Consider the following 24,793-nt stretch of genomic DNA (forward strand, 5'->3'; position numbering starts at 1 on the left):
TACACGTTGCAGATCCCTTTTTACTTCCGGTACCTGGTCTTCCACTGCGCTCAGACAACCCTCTAACGCGCCAGATCTCTCTTTGACTTTCCTCATATCTTGTCTTATGAGAGAAATATCTTCCTTCAGTCCCCCATATACGTATTTAGTGAGGCTAGCGCCACCCCACACTGTGCTGCCGCTTTACACACATCCTTAATGGTGGGTTCTATATCAGAGCTGGCTCCCAGCTCCAATATGGCACTGACCTCCTTCTCCACAGGCGGTGAAGAGCACTTCATAGTGTGTCCTGCTGCTCCATATGGATCAGCTGCTTGTTCAGTATCCATTGCTGGGAGACTTGTGGATGGCGCCGAGGTGCGGGCAAATTTTTTCAGCCGCGCAGCCACCTCAGACATTTTAGCTGCGCGCTTCAGGAGATTTGGCCAGGAGCTCCACAGCGTGCGTCTGCCTACATGCCCGGTCAGGCCCCACCCCCCCAAACAATTTATTAACACAAAAGCCAACACCAGTGCTGGGTATACCCCCACAAAAATGTCAGTGTCTCAATAACTTGTCATGTGGCCTTGAGTGTCAATTACAGCTTGACAACGACGTCTCCTGCTGTTCACAAGTAGTCTTATTGTCTGCTGAGGTATGGCACCCTACTCTTCTTGAAGGGCGGCCTCAGGTCAGTAAGGTTCTGAGGTACAGAGTTACGAGCCTCTACACGGCGACTCAGCTGATCCCATAGGTGTTCAATGGGATTCAGGTCTGGGGAAAGTGTAAGCCACTCCATTTGAGGTCCCCCAGTTTCCAGCAGCCGTTCCCTAATGATGTGACCTCAATGAGCTGGTACATTGTTGTCCATGAAGATGAAATTAGGCCTGTGTTGTTCATACCTAGGCACAATGACTGGATTAATGATGTTCTTCAAGTAGTATGGGCTTGTCCCTGTACCATTCACAAAGTGTAGGGCAGTTCTTTATTGACGAGACACAACTGCCCCCCCTGTACCACCACCACCAGAGGCTCGTCTGGTGACAACAGTGGCTGATGCATAGCGCACACAATGAAGCGGTCATCAGTGTGGGATGTGGCCAAAGGACGTCTACTTCTATACCTTTCTGTGACTCTTCCAGTCTCTCTGTATCTCTGTTACAACCTGCTGATGGCACTCTGTGACATTCTAAGCTCAGTGGCCACTTCCGTCTGAGAACATCCCGCTTGAAGCCTCGCAATGGCGAGCCGCAATTGTTTGGTGTCGTCTTGGTCTCATGATGTCAAAATGTGAACAGCATGATGAGGAGGACTGTTTAAATACCAATTCTAATTGAACCAGGAAATTTATTGGGCGATTCATGGATCAAACACCTGTTGTGAATTTTGCCATTAAGCTCCTTGTTAGAGAAGAGCAAGTTGTGCAAAAAGTACTGACACACTGAACAGTCAGACGTGTGCATTCAGAAGTTTAGAAAAGGTCACATTAAGTTCACCTGTAAAGGTTAGAGTGCGTTTTAGGTTCATCCTGAAATTTCACCCACAAACCAAATATCCCTAACTAACTTTTTGTGAGTAGTGTAACTGAGGCCGAGAGTGGCTAAAAATGAGACAAAGACCCTTTTCCTCTATGCAGTGCTCAGGACAGGGCTACTTACCTAGTAACAAAGTAAGGAGCTCTGTCTGTAGAGTAACATGCATGGATGTGGTGACAGAAAAATCAACAATCCTTCTTTGCCTTCCTCTCCTTCAGCACTGCTCTGCGACTTAAAGGGGTTGTCGAGGTTCAGAGCTAAACCCGGAAATACCCTTATTGTCACCAAGGCAGCCCCCCTGAGGCAATGCTCCGATGCGCTCCCTTGCCCTGCGCTAAATCGCACAGGGCACGGGCTCTTTTGTTTTCAATAACACACAGCCGGGAGGAAACTTCCGCCCGGCAGTGTGTTCGGTGACGTCACCGGCTCTGATAGGCGGGCTTTTGCGCTACCCTAGCCGTTTTACTGGCTAGGGCAGCGCTAAATCCCACCCATCAGTGCCGGTGACGTCAACGGGGTTCCTGGCAGCCCCATGGAGAGCCCTGATACGTCACCGGATCTCCAAAAAATGCCTTTGCCCTGAGCGATTTAGCGCAGGGCAAAGGAGAGCATCAGAGCATGAACTGCTGCGATGCTCATGTCAGGGGGGCTGCTGGGATGAAAATTGTCGAGATATACAATCAATGGATTATGCGGAAAACTCAATCAAGAAGATGACAGATACGAGCCCTTGCTCCGCCCAAAAATGATGACCAAATGGAGGTATGTCCGGGTCCAGCTCTGAACCCGGACAACCCCTTTAAAGGGTTTCTTTTAGCCTGGAAATCTTGCTGGCCTCAGGATAGGTCAGACACCCGCCATCCCCATCGATCAGCTGTTTTCAGCAGCCGCCAAATGAAACAGTGGACACACCTAGAAGTAGAAGGCTCCATCCACTGTGCCGTCATATTACAGCTCATCTTCCGTCCACGTGAGTGGCTCGGTCCACTATTTCGTTTTGGGCGCCGGCTGAAAACAGCTGATCAGTGGGGGTACAAAGTGTCGGACTCTCCCCAAGCTATCCTTGGGGGAGGTCAATACCTCCAAGCTAGAAAACCCCTTTAAGAGCATTTATATTGCAGTGTGGGCACCTTTTGTCTGAAATGTCTTATTATACGGGTTGTATCAGACTAGAAATACATGATAGAGATTTTTCTGTAGAAAGAAACCAGACATCAAGTCCCAGCACAGTCTGGTGATGGAGAAATAAGCAGCAGTCCTGATCTCTTACCGTGGTTTCCACGAATATGTATCCAGGTTGTTTTTTCCTATATCTATGACTTTTTTTGCGCAGACTTTGTAAATCTGCCACTCGTCCTCAAATTGGTCTGAGCCCAGCTTGTCCTTGGTTTTGCCATTTGTAAGATCGCCTGCAATAAAATTATAATTTGGGAGACTCGTAGCTTCTCGCTGATCTCAGTAGGCCCAGACCCTCCTGAGAACATGCAGCAGGACACGCTGGTTGGGACAGTTATCATTCCTTCCTTAGGTCTTTATACCAGAAAAAACACAAAGAATAAGGGACATGATTATTAAGACCAATGTCTTAGAAGTCAGTCTTAAAGGGGTTTTCCCATCTCAGACAATGGGGGTATATCGCTAGGATATGCCCCCATTGTCTTATAGGTGCAGGTCCAGTGTTGGAGGGCGCACTGTGCATGCGCAGCCGCCCTCTTCATTTTCTATGGGGACGCTGAAAATAGCTGAGCGCTGGCTTGGCTATTTCCCTCGGGCCCATAGAAGTGAATGGGAGCGGTGGCCTGTCCTGCGAGGTGCACTCCCATTCACTTCTATGGGGAGCCGGCTTGGTGGTTGCCAGACCGGAGTCCTCCAGCCACCACCTTGCGGGGCTCTTTTCCCGATATAGGTGCGGGTCCCAGCGGTGAGAATCACACCTATAAGACAATGGGTGAATATCCTAGCGATATGCCCCAATTGTCTATAATGAGACAACCCCTCTAATAAAGCCCTATACCTGGAGGTCGATCCGCCGGAGTTACAAAGAGGCGCTGGTCTCTACATAACTTCAGTTGATGTTCCGCCAGTTCTAAATGCAAGGACTCTTGCACACGAACGTTGTGCATCCGTTCCGTGCATTGGGGACCGCAATTTGAGGTCCCCAATGCATGGGCAACGTCCGTGCGGAGGCCGGGACGGATCGAGACCCATTAAACTTGAATGGATCCGTGATCCGTCCACACCGCAAAAAAATAGAACGAGTTCTATTTCTTTTTGTGGTGCATTGGCACGGACAGAAACACCACGGAAGCACTCTGTAGTGCTTCCATGGGGTTCCGATCCGTGCTTCCGTTCCACATCTCCGTGATTGCTGACCTATTCAAGTGAATGGGACCACATCTGTGAAGCGGAGTGCAAACAGGCCGGTGCCAGTGTATTGTGGACCCGCCGTATGCAGGCCGCAATACGGCCACGGGCAAACAACGTTCGTATGCAAGATGCCCAAGACAGTTTCCTTGCCGTCTTACGTTTATACCTTTTTCTACACCTGAAACAGGCTCCGCATGCAGGGCCCACTTCTTCCTATAGCATAAAATATGGGAGGAGTCTGGACATATTGGGGGTCATTTACCAACACAAGTTTAGCATTAAGAAAACACGCATGCGACAAATGCTTTCACGCAGTCCTCACCATTGGGTCCGGCAAATTCACTAAGGCTACTTTCACCCTCGCGTTTGGTGCGGATCCGTCATGGATCTGCACAGACTGATCCGTTCAGGTAATACAACCGTCTGCATCTGTTCAGAACGGATCCGTTTGTATTATCTTTAACATAGCCAAGACGAATCCGTCTTGAACACCATTGAAAGTCAATGGAGGACGAATCCGTTTTCTATTGTGCCAGATTGTGTCATAGATAACCGATCCGTCCCCATTGACTTACACTGTGTGTCAGAACGGATCAGTTTGGCTCAGTTTCGTCAGATGGACACCAAAACGTGTCCGCCTCCAAAGAGGAATGGAGACTAAACTGAGGCAAACTGATGCCTTCTGAGCGGATCCTTATCCATTCAGAATGCATTAGGGCAAAACTGATCTGATTTGGATCGCTTGTAAGAGCCCTGAACGGATCTCACAAACTGAAAGCCAAAACGCCAGTGTGGAAGTAGCCTAACATTTACGCCTGCTTCCAAACATAAAGGATGTCGGAAATCTACTCCAGTCACGAGCGCCTGGACCAGCGGAGGATGCATCTTATTTGTGATGCCGTCTGCTCCTCGCCATAAATGAGGTACATCCTCTGGCAACGGGCATAAAACACCAGTCTTTGATAAATGACCCCCATTGTGTAGGGAATCTGCAGATACAGCAGCGGGCAAGTGACTTCTCTGCTCCGGGCCATTGTTTTCTATCTCAGTCCCATAGAAGAGCACTCCAGTCAGCCACTCTGCAGAAATGGCTGATAACAGCAGCTCAGGTGTCCTCCACATCATAAGCAGCCTATAGAGATAGCTGCACTGCCCAGATGTTCAGGAGAACCGCCTCAGGTACCGGACCGTCTTCTGTGACATGTCTGGCCTGTGTCTGAGCCCTCTGCTGCTGGCCACCTTCAGCATCCTGACCTGGCAGCCACGAGGACATGTCGGCCCCGCCCTACTCCGGGCAGTTTTCGCTTCCGCGGCCCTGTCAACGTTACCATAGAGTACACGTCTTGTCTAGCCTTTATGTCAACGCAGTAAAACACTATTGGAGGACCATAGTTCAGAAAACGTGCACCATAGAGGAGGTTGTAGACCAGACGTGTCAGTCTTGTCTGTCCCTCATATCGATGATGCTGAATGCTGTGGGAGGACCATAGGTTTCTCATACATTATCAGCAGCTCCTTGCCCCAGTGGAATGTGGACATCCTGAGACTTGTAGTCCCACCCCTGCCTCCGTCTGAATTTACTAGAAACGTTATTATTATCAGTGTCCTGTACAGGCTGACAGCCGCTCCAGGGCACACAGCACTAGTGACTGAGCTGCACTAGTAGACGCTGCCGGAAGGCGCGGCTGACGTCGTAAACCCCACCCTCGGCGGCTCCAGTGCTGCACGTCGTGTGTTGTTATGGGGCTGGAGGAGGGTTGGAGTCAGTGAAGATGGAGGAGGCTGAGGGAGAGCGAGAGGAGCAGGAGCTGAGCAGTCTGGTGAGGGCTCACCTCGTGTACTGCGGTATTACTGCGGCAGGACGTGCGTGTGCATGGTGACTAAGATAGAAGACATATGTGCTGAGACAGGAGACATGTATGTGCGGTGACAGGGAAGAGACAGAAGACATGTATGTGCGGTGACAGGGATTATACAGAAGACATGTATGTGCGGTGACAGGGATTATACAGAAGACATGTATGTGCGGTGACAGGGATTATACAGAAGACATGTATGTGCGGTGACAGGGATTATACAGAAGACATGTATGTGCGGTGACAGGGAGGAGACATGTATGTGTGGTGACAGGGATGAGACAGGAGACATGTATGTGCAGTGACTGGGATTAGATAGAAGACGTGTATGTGCTGTGACAGGAAGAGACAGGAGACATGTATGTGCGGTGACAGGGAAGAGACAGAAGACATGTATGTGCGGTGACAGGGAAGAGACAGAAGACATGTATGTGCGGTGACAGGAAAGAGACAGAAGACATGTATGTGCAGTGACGGAGAAGAGACAGAAGATATGTATGTGCGGTGACAGGGAAGAGACAGAAGACATGTATGTGCAGTGACAGGGATTATACAGAAGACATGTATGTGCGGTGACAGGGATTATACAGAAGACATGTATGTGCGGTGACAGGGAAGAGACAGAAGACATGTATGTGCGGTGACGGGGAAGAGACAGAAGACATGTATGTGCGGTGACAGGGAAGAGACAGAAGACATGTATGTGCAGTGACAGAAATGAGAGAGGACATGTATGTGCTGTGTCAGGGAAGAGACAGAAGACATGTATGTGCGGTGACAGGGATTATACAGAAGACATGTATGTGCAGTGACAGGGATTATACAGAAGACATGTGTGTGCGGTGACAGGGATTATACAGAAGACATGTATGTGCGGTGACAGGGAAGAGACAGAAGACATGTATGTGCGGTGACGGGGAAGAGACAGAAGACATGTATGTGCGGTGACAGGGAAGAGACAGAAGACATGTATGTGCGGTGACAGGGAAGAGACAGAAGACATGTATGTGCGGTGACAGGGAAGAGACAGAAGACATGTATGTGCGGTGACGGGGAAGAGACAGAAGACATGTATGTGCGGTGACAGGGAAGAGACAGAAGACATGTATGTGCAGTGACAGGGAAGAGACAGAAGACATGTATGTGCGGTGACAGAAATGAGAGAGGACATGTATGTGCTGTGTCAGGGAAGAGACAGAAGACATGTATGTGCGGTGACAGGGAAGAGACAGAAGACATGTATGTGCGGTGACAGAAATGAGAGAGGACATGTATGTGCTGTGTCAGGGAAGAGACAGAGGACATGTATGTGCTGTGTCAGGGAAGAGACAGAGGACATGTATGTGCTGTGTCAGGGAAGAGACAGAGGACATGTATGTGCTGTGTCAGGGAAGAGACAGAAGACATGTATGTGCGGTGACAGGGATCAAACAGGAGACATGTATGTGCTGTGACAGGGATCAGACAGAAGACATGTATGTGCGGTGACAGGGATGAGACAGAAGACATGTATGTGCGGTGACAGGGATGAGACAGAAGACATGTATGTGCGGTGACAGGGATGAGACAGAAGACATGTATGTGCGGTGACAGGGATGAGACAGAAGACATGTATGTGCGGTGACAGGGATGAGACAGAAGACATGTATGTGCGGTGACAGGGATGAGACAGAAGACATGTATGTGCGGTGACAGGGATGAGACAGAAGACATGTATGTGCGGTGACAGGGATGAGACAGAAGACATGTATGTGCGGTGACAGGGATGAGACAGAAGATATGTATGTGCGGTGACAGGGATGAGACAGAAGACATGTATGTGCGGTGACAGGGATGAGACAGGAGACATGTATGTGCGGTGACAGGGATGAGACAGGAGACATGTATGTGCGGTGACAGGGATGAGACAGAAGATATGTATGTGCGGTGACAGGGATGAGACAGGAGACATGTATGTGCGGTGACAGAAATGAGATAGAGGACATGTATGCCTTATGACAGAAGACATGGATGTTGATTTTAGTTGTGTAATTACTTTGTGTTGATGACGGGATCATGTTATCACATATGTGCATTATTTATCCCTGTTTTCTGCTTTGTAAATTCCCCCAACCCTTCCATGTCCCTTCTGTACCCACAAGAACTGATTACACAGCGCGTCTCCATGTAACCGGCCCCGTGGTCTGCCGTCAGCTGTGGAGGAGCAGACAGGAGCTCAGAACAGTGGCTCTGTCATCAGCTCCTCCCTGGGTCAGACCTTGCCATAAGTTTCATTTTTAGGTCCAGATTCTTGTGTGAAGAATGTGCGCTGCTCATATGTGATGATATGTACTGCAGATGTGTGTATTATACAGTGATCGGATGGCAGGACAGCCACATAGTTAGAAGCCACACAGCTTTCATACATCAGGCGATGACCATACTAATCTGCTAGCAATGAAATCTTGGTGGTGATACACAGTCGTGGTGTAACTATAGGGGTCTTAGCCGTTCCAACTGAGCCCACAAGCTAGAAGGGCCCGCAAAACCCTCTCACCATACTTGTATAATCTCCATTTTGATTTCTGGAATCCATAGAGCCATAAATGTGAGATACTGGAGTGGAGGAGACAGGGGAAGTAAATCTAGGATACTGAGTATCTCCCCTCTGCTGTCAGAAAGGGGATCATTAACATTTTAATGCCAAAAGTGGCAATAGGTCACTAAATAGTCAATGGCGGGAAGCTGTGGAGAAAAATGCAGACTGGCGGCTGTAAGGGTTACACTTCTCATAGCACATGTCTATATGGCAGAGACAACGGAGCTGTACAGGAGATTATAATCCACCTCTACGACTACTTAGAGTGGTGATGGTCTGTGCGGGTACCCAGTAACTAATGTGAGGCCAATATCAGGACCCAAGTTGATTAAAATTGGATATTCATGCACTGGCTGATACCAGAGGACACCTGCTTGTATAGAAATGCACACAAAGCACAACGTGGTATAAAAGTTCCTCCCTCTATACCACACCTTAGATACTGCGGTCTTTATATGGGAAGCAGACGCCTCCAATCACAGCAGATGTAACTGCACTGTAATCACTGGTGGCTCGATGTTCACTTAAAGGGGTTATCCCATGACTAATGTAAAACAATGAAAATCAGTCCATCATGTAGTCCATGACAATCTCTATCTAACAAAGCTAGAACCAGCCCTGTACCTCACATGGATCCAGAGATCTCTGCTAGATTTATATCAAGCTGAAGGGGGGTGTCTTTTCTGCTGCAGCTCAAGGGACGTGTCTCAGGTCTCCCTATCACAGCTCAGGGGGCGTGTCTTAGCTCTCCCTATCACAGCTTGGGGGGGCGTGTCTGAGCTCTCCCTATCACAGCTTGGGGGGGCGTGTCTGAGCTCTCCCTATCACAGCTCGGGAGACAGTTGAAGGATGAAACTGAGCATGTGCGGCCATCTCAGTGAGCAGGACATAGAAATAAGAAAAAAACAAGCAGCAGGTGGCGCTAGACAGATACATTTTATCGAATAACTCAGTGGCTATACAAAATTTTTCATTACATGTAGTTACAAAAATATTCTGATCCAGGTGCTGGTTTTAAAAATGCAGAATATTTTTTGTTTAAAGGGAACCTGTCATCAACTTTATGCTGACCGTACTAAGGGCAGTATAAAAAAGTGACAGAAATGCTGATGTCAGCTCTGTGTCACTCATGAGCTAAAAGTAAGTGGTTACTGAGAACCAGGATCATAATCCTTGCAGCCCAGGCCTTGATAAGAGTCAAATCTACCTGAGAAGAGTCATGGTTAGGGTACTTTTACACTTGCGTTGTTTGATTCCGGCAGGCAATTCCGTTGCCTGAACTGACTGTCTGATCAGGCAAACTGTATGCAAACGCATGTCATTTTTTCTGACTGATCAGTTAGAAAAATGCCTGATCAGTCAGAAAAATGCATTGCAATACCGGATCAGTTTTTCTAGTTTCATCAGGCAAAACGGATCCAGTATTTATTTTCAAATCTTTAAAGGTCTGCGCATGCGCAGACCGGAAGGACGGATCCGGTATTCCGGTATTTTGAATGCCGAATCCGGCACTAATACATTCCTATGGGGAAAAATGCCGGCATTCAGGCAAGTCTTCAGTTTTTTTTGCCGGAGATGAAACCGTAGCATGCTGTGGGTTTATCTTTTGCTTGATCAGTCAAAATGACTGAACTGAAGACATCCTGAACGGATTACTCTCCATTCAGAATGCATGGGGATATGCCTGATCAGTTCTTTTCCGGTATAGAGCCCCTGTGACGGAACTCTATGCCGGAAAAGGAAAAAACGCTAATGTGAAAGTAGCCTTATTCCTAATCTCCTGCTCTCTCCCCATCTGCTGATGATTGGCAGTTCTCTCCTAGAGAGAAAGAGAGAAAACTAGGTAGAAGACTGTCAGCCATCAGCAGGTGGGCAGGAGAGCAGGAGATCATGAATAACCAGGACTCTTCTCAGGTGGCCATGACTCTTTTTAAGGCCTGTGCTGCAATGATTGTGATGCTGGTTCTCAGCAACCACTTACTTTTAGCTGATGTTTGACACGCCGCTGAAATCAGCATTTCTGTCACTATGTTATACTGCCCTCAGTACGGTCAGCATAAAGTTGATGACAGGTTCCCTTTAAAGGGTGCATTCACTCAGTGTGGTCGTTGCGATACAGCCGCACTGAGGTCAAGTACAGGCTGCAGTGGGCCATAATTAAATGAATGAGTTAGTCAGTCTGCATTGTTAATGGCCACGCGGCCATTAACAATGCAGACTGACTAGACTAGGGGTGCCCAACCGGCATTGCTCCAGCCGTTTCAAAACTACAACTCCCGGCATGCTGTGAAGTTGTAGTTTTGCAACAGCTGGAGGGCTGTAGTTTGGTCATCCCTGGACTAAACAATGCGGTCTTCATTAGTTTAATTAGGGCCCACCTGTACAGCCACGCGTTGCCCAACCTCAGCGCTGCTGCCGTGTGGTCGCCCCCATAGAGACCCAGCACTGCTGCTAAAGTGTGAACAGGCTGCAGCTGGGGGCCCAAGCTGAAGGTTTGCGCTGGGACCCACGAGCCGTTAGTTACACCCCTGTACACATGTATAATGTATAAATATACCAGGCTGGCATTCTGCTTTTATTGTTGGCATCAAGGTTTCCTGTTGCAGGCTCCTTCCCCGGGCACAGCACTGCAGACAATGGGATGTTACATTCGGTTTTTTAATTTGTTTACAGAGAGCTGCCAACGCTGGGACTCTTAAAGGGCCACACAACCTGACATAGACATTGCTATGGAGGTGTTCTGTATTTTCAAGTTTGATCCATTCTGTGATCAAATTCTGTCTCATGTGTTCAGTGCATGGCAGAACACTGTTAGGATATGTTCACACGTGGCAGATTTTTTGCAGAGAGGAATGGAACAGCTGCAGAATTGTCTGCGCAAACCCACCATGTGTGAACATGCCTTTAGACGGTGACTGCTGTTGCCGCATACATGAGCCTTACAGGGGTTATGCCTGATTGATGTAAAAACTGAAAATCAGGCATCATATAGTACATGACAATCTCTTTCTAACAAACCTAGTCCTGTACCTCACATGGATCCAGAGATCTCCCCATTCATTGCTTCAATTGCTCTGCTAGATTTATTTCAAAATGGCAGGTTAGGAGTGTGTCCTTACTCAGGGGACGTGTTCTTTCTGCTGCAGCTCTTTCTCTGTAACTGTCACAGGTTCCAACAGAACATATGGCTGGTGGCAGTTAAAGTTAGATTTAAACTGAGCGTGTGCAACCACCTCAACGAGGTGGACAGGCAATAAGGAAAAACAGAAACAGCAGGTGGCGCTATACAGATACATTTTATTGAATAACTCAGAGGCTATAGACATTTTTTTAATTACAAAAGTATTCAGATCCAGGTGCTGGTTTGAAAAATATAGAATGTAATTTGTGGGACAACAAATTCCTTCCTGCTAAGTGCAGGTCCCAGAGGACACACAGCTATCAGTGATTTGTGGCATGTTCTCTGGTGAGATTACCCCTTTAAAGGCTATGTCCACCTTTGGGAACATTTTTTTATTATTATCATTGTACTCCTTTGAGCTAAAAATCATTATTTTTTCAATTGGTCTTTATTAAAAATGTTGAGCCCCTTTCTCTGTGCAGCCTTGAGATTCTCTAGTAGCAGGATCTGTGGTTTTTACTCTGTTCCGTCAGTCAGCTCAGCTGATGGCTCCTTATGTCTGATCTCTGACCTTATGAACGCTCATTATAGCTCAATCCTTATCTTACTGATAAATCTTAAGTACCGTATTTTGCGCTTTATAAGACGCACCCCCTTCCTCCCCCCCAAAAAAAGTGGGGTGAAATAGTATGTATTAGGAGCAGGGAGCAAAGCGCGGCAAGCGCAGGTAATACTTACCCTCCCTGGTCTGCGCCGCGGCTCCTCTTCAGCTGTCGCGCTCCCATCTTCCCGGCCTGTGTTGCACTGTCCTGACCCCGTACAGCGTCAGGATGTAGTGCGCGCACTATGACCTGATGCTGCACAAAGTCATGTGACAGTGCAGCGCAGGCCGGGAAGATGGGAGCGCGACAGCTGAAGAGGAGCCGCGGCGCAGGACAGGTAAGAATATATATTATTTTTAGTCTGGGGTCCTGATGGGCTAGTCTGAGGTCTGGGGGTACTGATGGGCTAGTCTGAGGTCTGGGGGTACTGATGGGCTAGTCAGGTCTGATAAGGCTCTGAGTGGGCTGATATGAGGTCTGATAAGGCTCTGAGTGGGCTGATATGAGGTCTGATGAAAAATATTTTTTCTTATTTTTCTACTCTAAAATCTGGGTTGCGTCTTATCATCGGGTGCGTCTTATAAAGCGAAAAATACGGTGTTTTTGAGCTACTAGTAATTTGGAGATAAAATTTATTAGATGACCGGCACAAAGTGCAAGTATGATTCACACCTGTTAACCTTTTGTGACAGAATGGCTGAACATTTTTATTAAAGATCAATTGAAAAAAATATTTTTAGCCCCAAATTTGTAAAATGCAATCATTAAAAAAAAATTGCCTCTGAGGGTGTACATAACTTTTTAAATTCTTCTTTTTCCTGCGGCACCATCGGTGTATGCCAGAGAGCTGCAACTAGTGTGGCTCTTCGTGGTCCTAATTGGTGGTAAATTCTCTTTTGTTACAGTTTGGTAGATCTGTGAAAGGGTTAACTTGTAATGTGAAGAACAGGCGTGCCTTATGCTGCAGGTACATTACCAATTAGCACCATGGACAAAGCAGCGCTGCAGGCGTCTGCATGAAAACATTAGCTCTTTGACAAAGAGCAGAGAACCCGACGTCTACGTCTATGAACGGGCAGAGGTTACTGAGCACAATTCATATCTCATAATTATAATGAAGGGGGGAGGATAATTGTGTTACCAATTAAATATTGCATAGACCGTGCATGTTCCTCACCTGTTCCTTCACCAACTTTCCTACATGAGGACTGTACACAAGCGTGTATCAGCTCCATGTATGAACCCTTACAAAAACAAGAGATACCCAGGGACATAGTTGGAGGAGGGCATGTTTGTTTGCTGAAGGGGGAGAGGGTGGAACAGACAACTTTGCCTAGGCCAGTGTATTTCGATACTGAACCTTTGCCCCAGATGTAACCCTAGCGTCAACTCTGATTGAGCCTATACTGGAGGATCAATACAGACTGGTTGTCTAAACTTCAAGACTATATATATATATATATATATATATATATATATATATATATATATATACAATAAATTGCAAAAATGTTTGTTATAAATGGGGATTAATTTAAATGAGAATATGGAATACCCCTTTTAAAAGGCATCTGTCAGCAGATTTGTACCTATGACACTGGCTGACCTGTTACATGTGCACTTGGCAGCTCGAGGCATCTGTGTTAGTCCCATGTTCATATGTGTCCGCATTGCTGAGAAAAATGAAGTTTAAATATATGCGTTACCATTACACCTAGAGGCTCTGCTCTCTCTGCAACAGAAGTGTCCTTTCCACTTTGACAGGGCCAGGCATTGAAAAAATCATCACGCCTGACCCTGTCACTCAAAGTGCAGTGGATGCAGCAGAGAGAGCTGAGCCTCTGTCACGCTTCGGTGTGGGAGGGAAACAGCACACCGAGCATAGGAGGGAAGGGGGAAACAGGGAATCAGGCCTGAGAACTAGGGAGGGTAGATGGACACCTCCTCGTGAAAACCCTAACCAAAATCTTGACTGACTACCAGTATGAAAAGACCCCAAAGGTAGGTGAGTTCATACGCAGGAATACCTAGAGTCCTATCTAGCCCTATAGGACCCTGGTACTAATGGCATGGACGAGACTACCTGTTCCTCCAAAAGGAAGGAGGAACAGGAGTGTCCTTTAGGCCTAATACAAACAATAGGGAAATGCAACACACAGAACCCAAACAAAATACAAAAGGGAAAGGAAAGACTTAACTTCAATGGGGCTATGGAAGCACCAGGAACTAAGCCGAGATCCAACCACAAACAATCCACAGGCACAGAAGTTATAAACCGCACAGCATAGTGGGAGAAGCAACTATAAATAAGGAAGGTTAAATGACCAGATAAGCAACACCTGAGGCAAGGGGTGTGGCCATTACCAGAAACACAGACGCCTATTGATCTACAAGGAAAACCTGTCAGATCAAAACACGTGTTGCCAGTCTCATAGATCTCCTACCACTCACTGTCACCGGGATGTCCGTATGTCTCGTTACATCCTTGACAGCCTCTAGGTGTAACGGCAACGCCCCCATTGCTCCTAGAGGCTCATTTCCATATATTAAAACTTAATTTTCTCAGCACTGCGAGCCCATATGAACATGGGACCAACACAGATGCCTTCAGCTGCCAAGTGCATATGTAACAGGTCAGCCAGTGTCATAGGTACAAATCTGCGGACAGATGCCCTTCAAGATATCAGATTATAGAAATAAAGGGCTTAAAGAGGACCTTTCACCGATTATGACATTGTGAACTAAGGATACAGACATGTAGAGCGGCGCCCGGGGATCTCACTGCACTTACTATTATCCCTGGGCGCCGCTCCGTTCTCCCGCTCTGCCCTCCGGTATCTTCGGTCACAAAGTTATAGTAGGCGGAGTCTGCCCTTGTTCTGCTGTAGCGCTGGCCAATCGCAGCACAGAGCTCACAGCCTGGGAGGTTATTTTCTCCCAGGCTGTGAGCTCTGCAATGCGATTGGCCAGCGCTACAGCAGAACAAGGGCAGACTCTGCCTACTATAACTTAGTGACTGAAATCTCCGCCTACTATAACTTAGTGAGCGAATATACCGGAGGGCATAGCGGGAGAACGGAGCGGCGCCCGGGGATAATAGTAAGTGCAGTGAGATCCCCGGGCGACGCTCTCCATGTCTGTATACTTAGTTCACATTGTCATAATCGGTGAAAGGTCCTCTTTAAGAAAATCTCAACTTTGTGCTTGCCTCACGTAATGATGTCCTGATTCTGAATAACTTTTGTAGAGCTGGGCCTAGAGCTCTTGTGTCACTTAATGACATAAAAATTTCTGCAAGGCCTAAGGAAAGAGGGAAGTCACCTCACTGATGTAGCGGCTGCTATATCCAGAGGATGTGCCTCCAAGTCGGATGCACAAATCTACAGGGACAAGAAGCAGAGTGACTGAGAAGAGAAGCCGTCATGAGATATCATGGGAAATCCCATTCTTCCCTATTCTCTAGCGAGTCCATTCTTCTGACCCCCAATTAAGAAATTCCAAAGAAAGTGTAAAGCACTGTTGAGGATGTCCAGCTTCCTGGCCAAGAAATCAATAATTGTGTCAAGGTTCAGGAACTTCTTCAGGTCAGCATTTATGAATCATGTTATATGCAAGGACAAAGGAGAAAAGAGACCAACCTTCAAAGTAGGTTATATTAATACCACAGCTATAAATTAGGAGGACTTTATTGCTGATCAGAGGTGTGCACATAATGAGGGTCTCACCATATCACCAGACTTGTCCCAGGGAGAAAAACAACAAATAAACCTCTACAACCCAGGGACGTTGCTGAATGCACAGACAATTCTGCTAGCAAAAAAGCATAAAAACAAGATGAATAGCAAGTTACACTTTGTTGTGGAGCCTTATTGGCCAGAATTCATCAGCTGCTAACATGAAACTGAAGAAAAATGCAATGTGCAGCACGTGACAGCCATTGTCTCCAGCAATGCATCCACAAACATAGCCGTCTGCTCTGTATGACGAGTCTTGTGTCACTGTCTGCTCCATGTGCCCAAATACAAAACAGAGCAGGGTCTTGGAGTTTGGACAACCTGCAGATTAAGATGCCACCATATGTCAATGATATAGTGGACACTAGCTTCATGTCAGGATCAGACACTTCAAGAAGAAGAGGCAGATTCAAGACTCTGTTCTATTCCCAATAATGGGCATTGCATATACTAGACTTTATGCTGTATCAAGTGGCAGATTCCAGGCTTGGTCTCTGTTCTCACCAGTCAACATGACCTTTACTGAACTTCCCATAGTTAGATATATTCCTAGAAATAGTGAGTTATCTGCTGCCTCAAAAGGTAGATTCTGGACTCAATCTGTGTTCTCACCCCTGGATATGACATTTACTGAATTTTCTGGAGTTTTATCCATAGGGGTGCACCGAAATGAAAATTCTGGTCCGAAACCGAAACCGAAAATTCAGGATACCCCTTGACCGAAACCGAAAATGGCTTTTTGCCCAAATACTTTTAAAAGACCCCCCACCCCATAACAGTGCCATCCACAGACCCCCCTACCTCATAACAGTGCCATCCACAGACCCCCACCCACCCCATAACAGTGCCATCCACAGACCCCCCCCACCTCATAACAGTGCCATCCACAGACCCCCACCCACCCCATAACAGTGCCATCCACAGACCCCCACCCACCCCATAACAGTGCCATCCACAGACCCCCACCCACCCCATAACAGTGCCATCCACAGCCCCCCACCCACCCCATAACAGTTCCATCCACAGCCCCCCACCCCATAACAGTGCCATCCACAGCCCCCATTGTACAATTAATAGATTAATAGAAAATATTTCAAAATAGCGGGGAGGGACTGGGAGGAGGAGCTGGGGGCCGGTGCGTTCACTGTGCTCCGGCCCCCAGCTCCAGTAGTTATAAAATGTTGTACAATTAATAAGCATTCTATTCATGAGGCCCCCTCTGCAGTATTACATTCAATACAGCCACATCATACTCACAGGGCTGTCATCTTAATGCTGGCCGGCCGGGCAGAGGAGCGGCAGCGTCACAACTGACGTCATGTGCCCGGCCTACTTTCTGAATGAAGGAGGCGGCGCAGGCATGTGACGTCAGTCGTGACGCTGCCGCTCGTCTGCCCGGCCGGCCAGCACAGCCCTGTGAGTAGGATGTGGCTGTATTGAATGTAATACTGCAGAGGGGGCCAAATGAATAGAATGCTTATTAATTGTACAACATTTTATAACTACTGGAGCTGGGGGCCGGAGCACAGTGAACGCACCGGCCCCCAGCTCCTCCTCCCAGTCCCTCCCCGCTATTTCCGGCCGATATGTAAAAATATCGGCAGAAACAGATTAGGTGCATTCTCGGCCGATATTTTCGGCCGCCGAAATTTCGGTGCACCCCTATCCATGACACAATGAGTTATGAGCTGCATCAAGAGAGAGATTCCTGGCTCGGTCTCTGGTCTCACTAATGGAACAAGTGAGTTATCTGCTGTATCAAGTGTTAATTTCTAGGCCTGGTCTCTGTTCTCGCTGATATTTTGGACATTTACTGAACATTCTACAATCCATTCACAGAGCAAGTTAATATTCTACTGCAGCTTTCTCTTTTTGCAAGTTGGCTTTATACACCCTTACCCAGGGGAAGGGCAGTTTTTCAGCCATGGTTCCTTGGAGTTTTTCTCAACTAAGGATTTTTTCTTGCCTGATTGTTGAAGAACGATTCTTTGTGAGTCAGGGCTGGACCATAATCAGTTCCATGTCTAGGCTACTGCCCTGATAAAAAAAAAGTCAGTACATTATATAGTAAACAATGTGTCTGAGTCTCTTGATGTAGTTAATTATAGGCAGCTTGTTGTTTCTAATATTATTTAATAGGGACTGCAAAACTTTGTTGACAACCAGACCAAGCCCTGGAACCAACATGAAGAAAATGGTAATGGGCAGGACTAGATTTTCCTATAGACGTTTATGTATGCAGGGGTTGGAATTTTATGGGCATTATTAAAGTCATTATGAATGTTAGCACCCCACCCATGGAACTGATAAGACTTGTGTCCTACATTTTTGGAGAATTTGTAACTGGATGTCAAAATAAGCTCAACCTCTGTGAACTGAATTTAAATTTTTGACATGTTAGATAGGGAACAGTGCAGCCCTAAACTCCACCGAGAACACTGTCCTTACCTATTTGGACGATCCACTCTAAATAGCGGCCCCCAACTGGACGACGGTCCTGTACAGATGTGCTGTGCCAGGATGTAGCTGAGAGCCATGAACTCCTGCCTGAGCCCATTCTACTCAGCTGAAATATCTCCATAGCACATCGGTACAGGAGTAGCAATGTGCTATAAAGAGAGCTCCTGCCTGAGCACGCTCCACTCAGCTAAATCCCGGTGTAGCTCATCTGTACAGGATACAAAGTACCGATGTGCTGTGCCAGAATTTAGCCAAGCTTGAGAGGACCATAGACAGGCGCAGCGATGTGTGCTCCAGCCTTTACAGCATTTGCTGCACCCCCCCCCCCCCCCTACTGAAATCCATACTCCAGCACTGCACTAGAATTATTATTTTAAGGTGCAATAGCACCCAAAACTTTGGGTGCCTATTTGAGTAGAAAAACCACATAATTGATTAATATAGTATATTCCAAAAATCATTTTTGGGCTATTTTGAACATTTTAAAATCAAGTTTTTTACAAAAGTTTCGTTACTCTTTAACCCCTTTAGGACACAGCCTTATTTCACCTTAGGACCAGGCCATTTTTTGCAAATCTGACCAATGTCTTTTTAAGTGGTGATAACTTTAAAACGCTTTAAAAAAAATCACGCAATATATGGGTTTGATGTCCCAAATGCAGGCCCAAAACAAGACAGACTGATAGCGTGTCCAAAGTGTGATCTTCCTAGATCAGATCTACACCATGGATTGTGGAGTTGTCCGAGGTTGAGGTCATATTGGGATGAAGTCTCGGATCTACTGAAAAAATGTGGTGGGAATGAGACGGAAATTAGTCCTACAGTGGTGATCTTACACGTCCAATATAATAAGGATGACCAATCTGATAGCTACACAACGGCCTCTCTTTTGCCACTGGAACATAAGATCGTACTAGGGGCAAAAAAGTGCTTGTTAAGTTTATGGCTTCAATCTCAGACTCCTTCTGTCTCTATGGTCATCACTCGTCTCAGGCGTATGTTTCATTTGGAGTGGCTGGAAGCGACGCAACAAAAAGAGGCTAGAGGGAAAAAAATATATCTAACATGGCGCAAATTTATTATAGGTCATATTGATCCTGGTGAATATGTTCGGATTATGTCTCCTTTTAAACTGACTGAGTGGTATCTGATAGAGGACCTAAAAGATAGGCTGGGGATTCTGAAAGTAGCATAGGTGGTACCAGGTGCATATATTGCCTAGTTAAGCCGGGAGGGTGCTCAAGCTGATGCGGGGAAGGGAGGGGGGTAGGGGGGAAATGTTATTTTGATTTAATTTGACTATTGCTTAATGATGCAACATGCTGGATGTATACTCGCATAGTTCTTCTGTCAATTATTGTCCGATGCCATTCACATGTATGTAATGATGTGAAAATGTTGAATTGTTACTTTTTGGATTGGGAGAAAATAAAAAATTATATTTAAAAAAAACAAAAACGCTTTGACTTATCCAGGCCATTCTGAGATAGTTTTTTCGTCACATATTGTACTTCATGACACTGGCAAAATGAAGTAATTTTTTTTAATTTATAATAAAAATACCAAATTTACCAAAAATTTTTTAAAAATTGCACATTTCCAAGTTTCAATTTCTCTACTTCTATAATACATAGTAATACCGCCAAAAATAGTTATTACTTTACATTCCCCATATGTCTTATTCATGTTTGGATCATTTTGGGAATGATATTTTATTGTTTGGGTATGTTACAAGGCTTAGAAATTTAGAAGCAAATCTTGAAATTTTTCAGAAATTTTCAAAAACCCAATTTTTAGTGACCAGTTCAGGTCTGAAATCACTTTGCGAGGCTTACATAATAGAAACCACCCAAAAATGACCCCATTATAGGAACTACACCCCTCAAGGTATTCAAAACTGATTTTGCAAACTTTAACCCTTTAGGTGTTCCACAAGAATTAATGGAAAATGGAGATACAGGGCGCCATAGCAACAGGGGCGCCGGGCGGCGACAGCTCGCAGTGTAATATGCGGGCGCGGCAGGCGAGCGAGCTGGGCACAGGGAGATGAGCGCTTCCATTGTGGAAGCGCTCATCTCCAGTCATCTGTTTGCCGTCCTCAGGACAGCGATACAGATGCCTGCCTGTGCTGCGGTAGGGGAGGGAGAGGCGTGTCTCTTTCCCTTCCTCTGATAGGCTGCAGGCACTAGGCCGGCAGCCTATCAGAGACAGGCGCAGGCGGCGCGATGACGTCATCGCGCCGCCTGAGCCATACAGCGTGGGACACAGGCCAGAAGAGGCTGCATCGCATCACTGACATGGAGGTAAGTATGTGTTTTTTTTATTTTATTTTTTATTATGTACAATGCTTTTACTGGCGGGGGCTGTTATTACTGGCAAAGGGGGGGCTGTTTGTTATTACTGGCAAAGGGGGGGCTGTTATTACTGGCAAAGGGGGGGCTGTTATTACTGGCGGGGGCTGTTATTACTGGCAAAGGAGGGGCTGTTATTACTGGCAAAGGAGGGGCTGTTATTACTGGCAAAGGAGGGGCTGTTATTACTGGCAAAGGGGGGGCTGTTATTACTGGCAAAGGGGGGGCTGTTATTACTGGCAAAGGGGGGGCTGTTATTACTGGCGGGGGCTGTTATTACTGGCACAGAGGGGCTATTATTACTGACACAGAGGGGCTCTTATTACTGGGGGCTGTTATTACTGGCACAGAGGGGCTGTTATTACTGGGGGCTGTTATTACTGGCACAGGGGGGCTGTTATTACTGGGGGCTGCTATTACTGGCATAGGGGGCTATTATAACTGGCACGGGGGGGGGCTGTTAATACTGGCACATGATTGGGGGCACTATAGGGGCATCTACTGAGGCCACAAAGAAGGGGTATTTTATATGGGCTCTCTGTACAGTACAATTTTATACTGGGACACACATGGTGGGTACTATGGGGAAGGGGGGAGAGGAGTACTATGGGGTCATCTACGGGGGGCACTAAGAAGGGGTAGTTTATACTTGCAAATTATGGGGGACACTGAGGGCATCTACTGGAGCATTTTATACTGGTACATTATGGGGGGCACTAGGAGGAAGGAGGGTGTGGAGCACTATGGGGTCATTTACTAGGGGCACTATATAGGGGTATTTTATACTGGCACATTATGGGGGCACTATGAGGACATTAGCTCAAATGGGGGCATTACAAGGGGGTATTTTTTGCACTGTCACATTATAAGGAGAATTATTACTACGGGGGGGGGGGGGAGGGGGGGGCATTATGGTGGGCTTTATTACTCCCCCATGGTATGACCCCCTAGTAGCAGCACCAGCCTCTCTCTGCTCTGCTATCCCTCTGCCCCTTCTCCAAATACTTATTATGAAATCTTTCTCATTAGGATAAAACACCTCATCAGCTCCGCCGAGCCCCCGGCCAAAGTGTGGAAGTGGCGTCCGAGATCCCCAAGGGCCAAGCCAAGTAACTGTAAGTTTTCATGTGAAATATGTTTGTTATACACAAATAGCATACACTGTGCCACACAATATTTTTTTTAATTTTTTTTGGGGGGGGGCGCCACAAGGTTAGCTCGCACAGGGCGCCTGAACACCTAAGGCCGGCCCTGGGCACACGGCAGGCGCAGAAGGAAAGGAATGCCATACGGTTTTTGGAAGGCAGATTTTGCGGGACTGTTTTTTACACCATGTCCCATTTGAAGCCCCCCTGATGCAACCCTAGAGTAGAAATTCCATAAAAGTGACCCCATCTAAGAAACTACACCCCTCAAGGTATTCAAAACTGATTTTACAAACGTCGTTAACCCTTTAGGTGTTCAACAAGAGTTATTGGCAAATGGAGATAAAATTTTAGAATTCAAATTTTTGGGCAAATTTTTCCAGTAACAAAGCAAGGGTTAATAGCCAAACAAAACTCAATATTTATGGCCCTGATTCTGTAGTTTACAGAAACACCCCATATGTGGTTGTAAACTGCTGTACGGGCACACGGCAGGGCGCAGAAGGAAGGGAAGGCCATACGGTTTTTGGAAGGCAGATTTTGCTGGACAGTTTTTTTTTTTACACCATGTCCCATTTGAAGCCCCCCTGATGCACCCCTAGAGTAGAAACTCCAAAAAAGTGGCCCCATTTTAGAAACTACTGGATAGGGTGGAAGTTTTGTTAGTACTAGTTTAGGGTACATATGATTTTTCGTTGCTCTATATTACACTTTTTGTGAGGCAAGGTAACAAGAAATAGCACCGTTTTTATTTTTTGTTATTTACAACATTCACAGGTTAGATCATGTGGTATTTTTATAGACCAGGTTGTCACGGACGCATCGATACCTAATATGTATACTTTTTTTTTTATTTATGCAAGTTTTACACAATGATTTTTTTTTTTAAACCAAAAAAAATCATGTTTTAGTGTTTCCATAGTCTGAGAGCCATAATTTTTTCAGTTTTTTGGCGATTACCTTGGGTAGGGTATGATTTTTTGCGGGATGAGATGACTGTTTTATTGGCACTATTTTGGGATGCGTGTGACTTTTTGATCGCTTGCTACTACACATTTTGTGATGTAAGGTTGACAAAAATGGTTTATTTAGCACAGTTTTTATTTTTATTTTTTAAGGTGTTCATCTGAGAGGTTAGGTCATGTAATATGTTTATAGAGCCGATCGATACGGACGCGGCGATACCTAATATGTATACTCCCCCCTATTTTTTACCAATTTTTTTACCAATTTCTTTTAACTTTATTTGGGGAAAATTTGAATATTGTGCAAAAGTTCATTTATTTCAGTAATGCAACTTAAAATTAGAATATTGTGAAAAGGTTCAATATTCTAGGCTCAAAGTGTCACACTCTAGTCAGCTAATTAATCCATACCCCCTGAGCAAAGGCTACCTGAGATTGTGACTTTGGGGTTTCGTAAACTGTAATCCATAATCATCCAAATTATAACAAATAAAGGCTTGAAATATCTCGCTTTGCATGTAATGAGTCTCTCATATATGTTAGTTTCACTTTTTAAGTTGCATTACTGAAATAAATGGACTTTGCACGATTTTGTAATTTTTCGAGTTTCATCTGTAGAGCGGTGAGACATCTTTGTGTATATGTTTGAAATCCAGTAGCTTTTTTAGGAGGCTTTGGTGGCTTCTGGAGCCTGTGCCAGCTCGGACGTGCTTGCTTTCTGTAAACTGTTAAAGTCGTGTAGATTGTGCACTGTTTTTGTTTGATATGTTGTTTACAGGAAAAGTGATTAATGTATATTGGTGTATTAATGTTCCGCAGCTGGGAGGGACCTCCACCAAGCACCAAAACGTGGGTCCCAAACTGTATTTCTCTAGAAAAAAAAAGGGTTTCCAGTCAACAGCTCCTATGCAGACATCTAAGTTTCCATGGTCACAGACAACAAACTATGTTGTCTAATCTAGGAATCATACTCTCTCCCATTTTTTTTCCACTTATTCCGACAAATTTTTACATTACTAAAAATGTTGAAGTAGAGATAGGTGGAATACAGGGGTAGACTACACAGAGGAGACGTGTATGTATAGGACAGGAGGTGCAGTTTCAGTGTATGTTCACATGTCTAAAATCTGCCACTGACTCAGCAGCGGAACACAAGCCCTTTCTACTGCTGAATCCATGTTTAAAGCTCCAACAGCTTCCCATTGACTTCAATATAAAAGCCTTGACCATGTGTACACCTTGTACAGATAAAAAACCGTCCTGAAGAAGAGAGCCCTTCTGCCCTTGAAACACTTTGACATTATTATGCCTCATGGACACGACCATTGTGTGTTTTGCGGTCCGCAAATCGCGGATCCGCAAAACACAGATGGCGTCCGTGTGCGTTCCGCAATTTGCGGAACAGCACGGACAGCCTTTAATATAACTGCCTATTCTTGTCCGCAAAGCGCAAACAAGAATTGGACAGGTTCCTTTTTTTTTTGCGAACCACGGAACGGAGCAACGGATGCGGACAGCACACGGAGTGCTGTCCGCATCTTTTGCGGCCCTATTGAAGTGAATGGGTCCGCATTCAAGCAGCCAAATATGCGACTCGGACCAAAACAACGGCCGTGTGCATGAGGCCTAATAAAGATACTTCTACATCACCTAAGATGTTTGCTGGAATCCTGCTGAAAGCGCCGAGTAAGCGATTCTCATCTTTGTTCTACTTGACGTATACCTTGTACAAATGGTAGAAATTTTTGTAGTAGCAGATAAACGCTTGAGAAGTGACACTTAGAAGCAGATTTCATTGTGGATTCCATAAAAGTCAATGGGAAAGCAGAAAAACCTCACTCAAAAGCTATTTTAAAAACTCCACCAAAATTGCATCCAAATGACACTTCTGCCACAAAAATTGCCAAACTTTTTTTTTTTTTAAAACATACTTTATTAGGTTTTCTAAATATATCAATAAGGCAAAAAGCAATCATTACATGTCTAATATGCGATCTGGATATGAAGTTATACAAATTCTTCACACACAGTATGATTTAAGGTACAGTACATTTAAAGACGTTGATAATGATTATTCCGGTACATTCAGAACAAACATCC

General features: G+C 45.8%; 1 protein-coding gene across 2 annotated transcripts in view; it reads left to right on the forward strand.

Moving 5' to 3' along the window:
• The first annotated feature begins 5,555 nt into the window (after nucleotides 1-5,555).
• The window catches only part of UBR1 (ubiquitin protein ligase E3 component n-recognin 1), a 121,460-nt gene continuing 102,222 nt past the window's right edge, over nucleotides 5,556-24,793 (forward strand). For both annotated transcript variants that reach the window (XM_044271645.1, XM_044271646.1), the window contains exon 1: nucleotides 5,556-5,701. In XM_044271645.1, coding sequence (XP_044127580.1) covers nucleotides 5,654-5,701 — 48 coding nt within the window. In that variant the 5' untranslated portion in view covers nucleotides 5,556-5,653. The remainder of the gene's footprint in view (nucleotides 5,702-24,793) is intronic.

The sequence above is a fragment of the Bufo gargarizans genome, chromosome 11 (genome assembly GCF_014858855.1).
Source record: "Bufo gargarizans isolate SCDJY-AF-19 chromosome 11, ASM1485885v1, whole genome shotgun sequence".
In the NCBI taxonomy this organism is placed as follows: domain Eukaryota; kingdom Metazoa; phylum Chordata; class Amphibia; order Anura; family Bufonidae; genus Bufo; species Bufo gargarizans.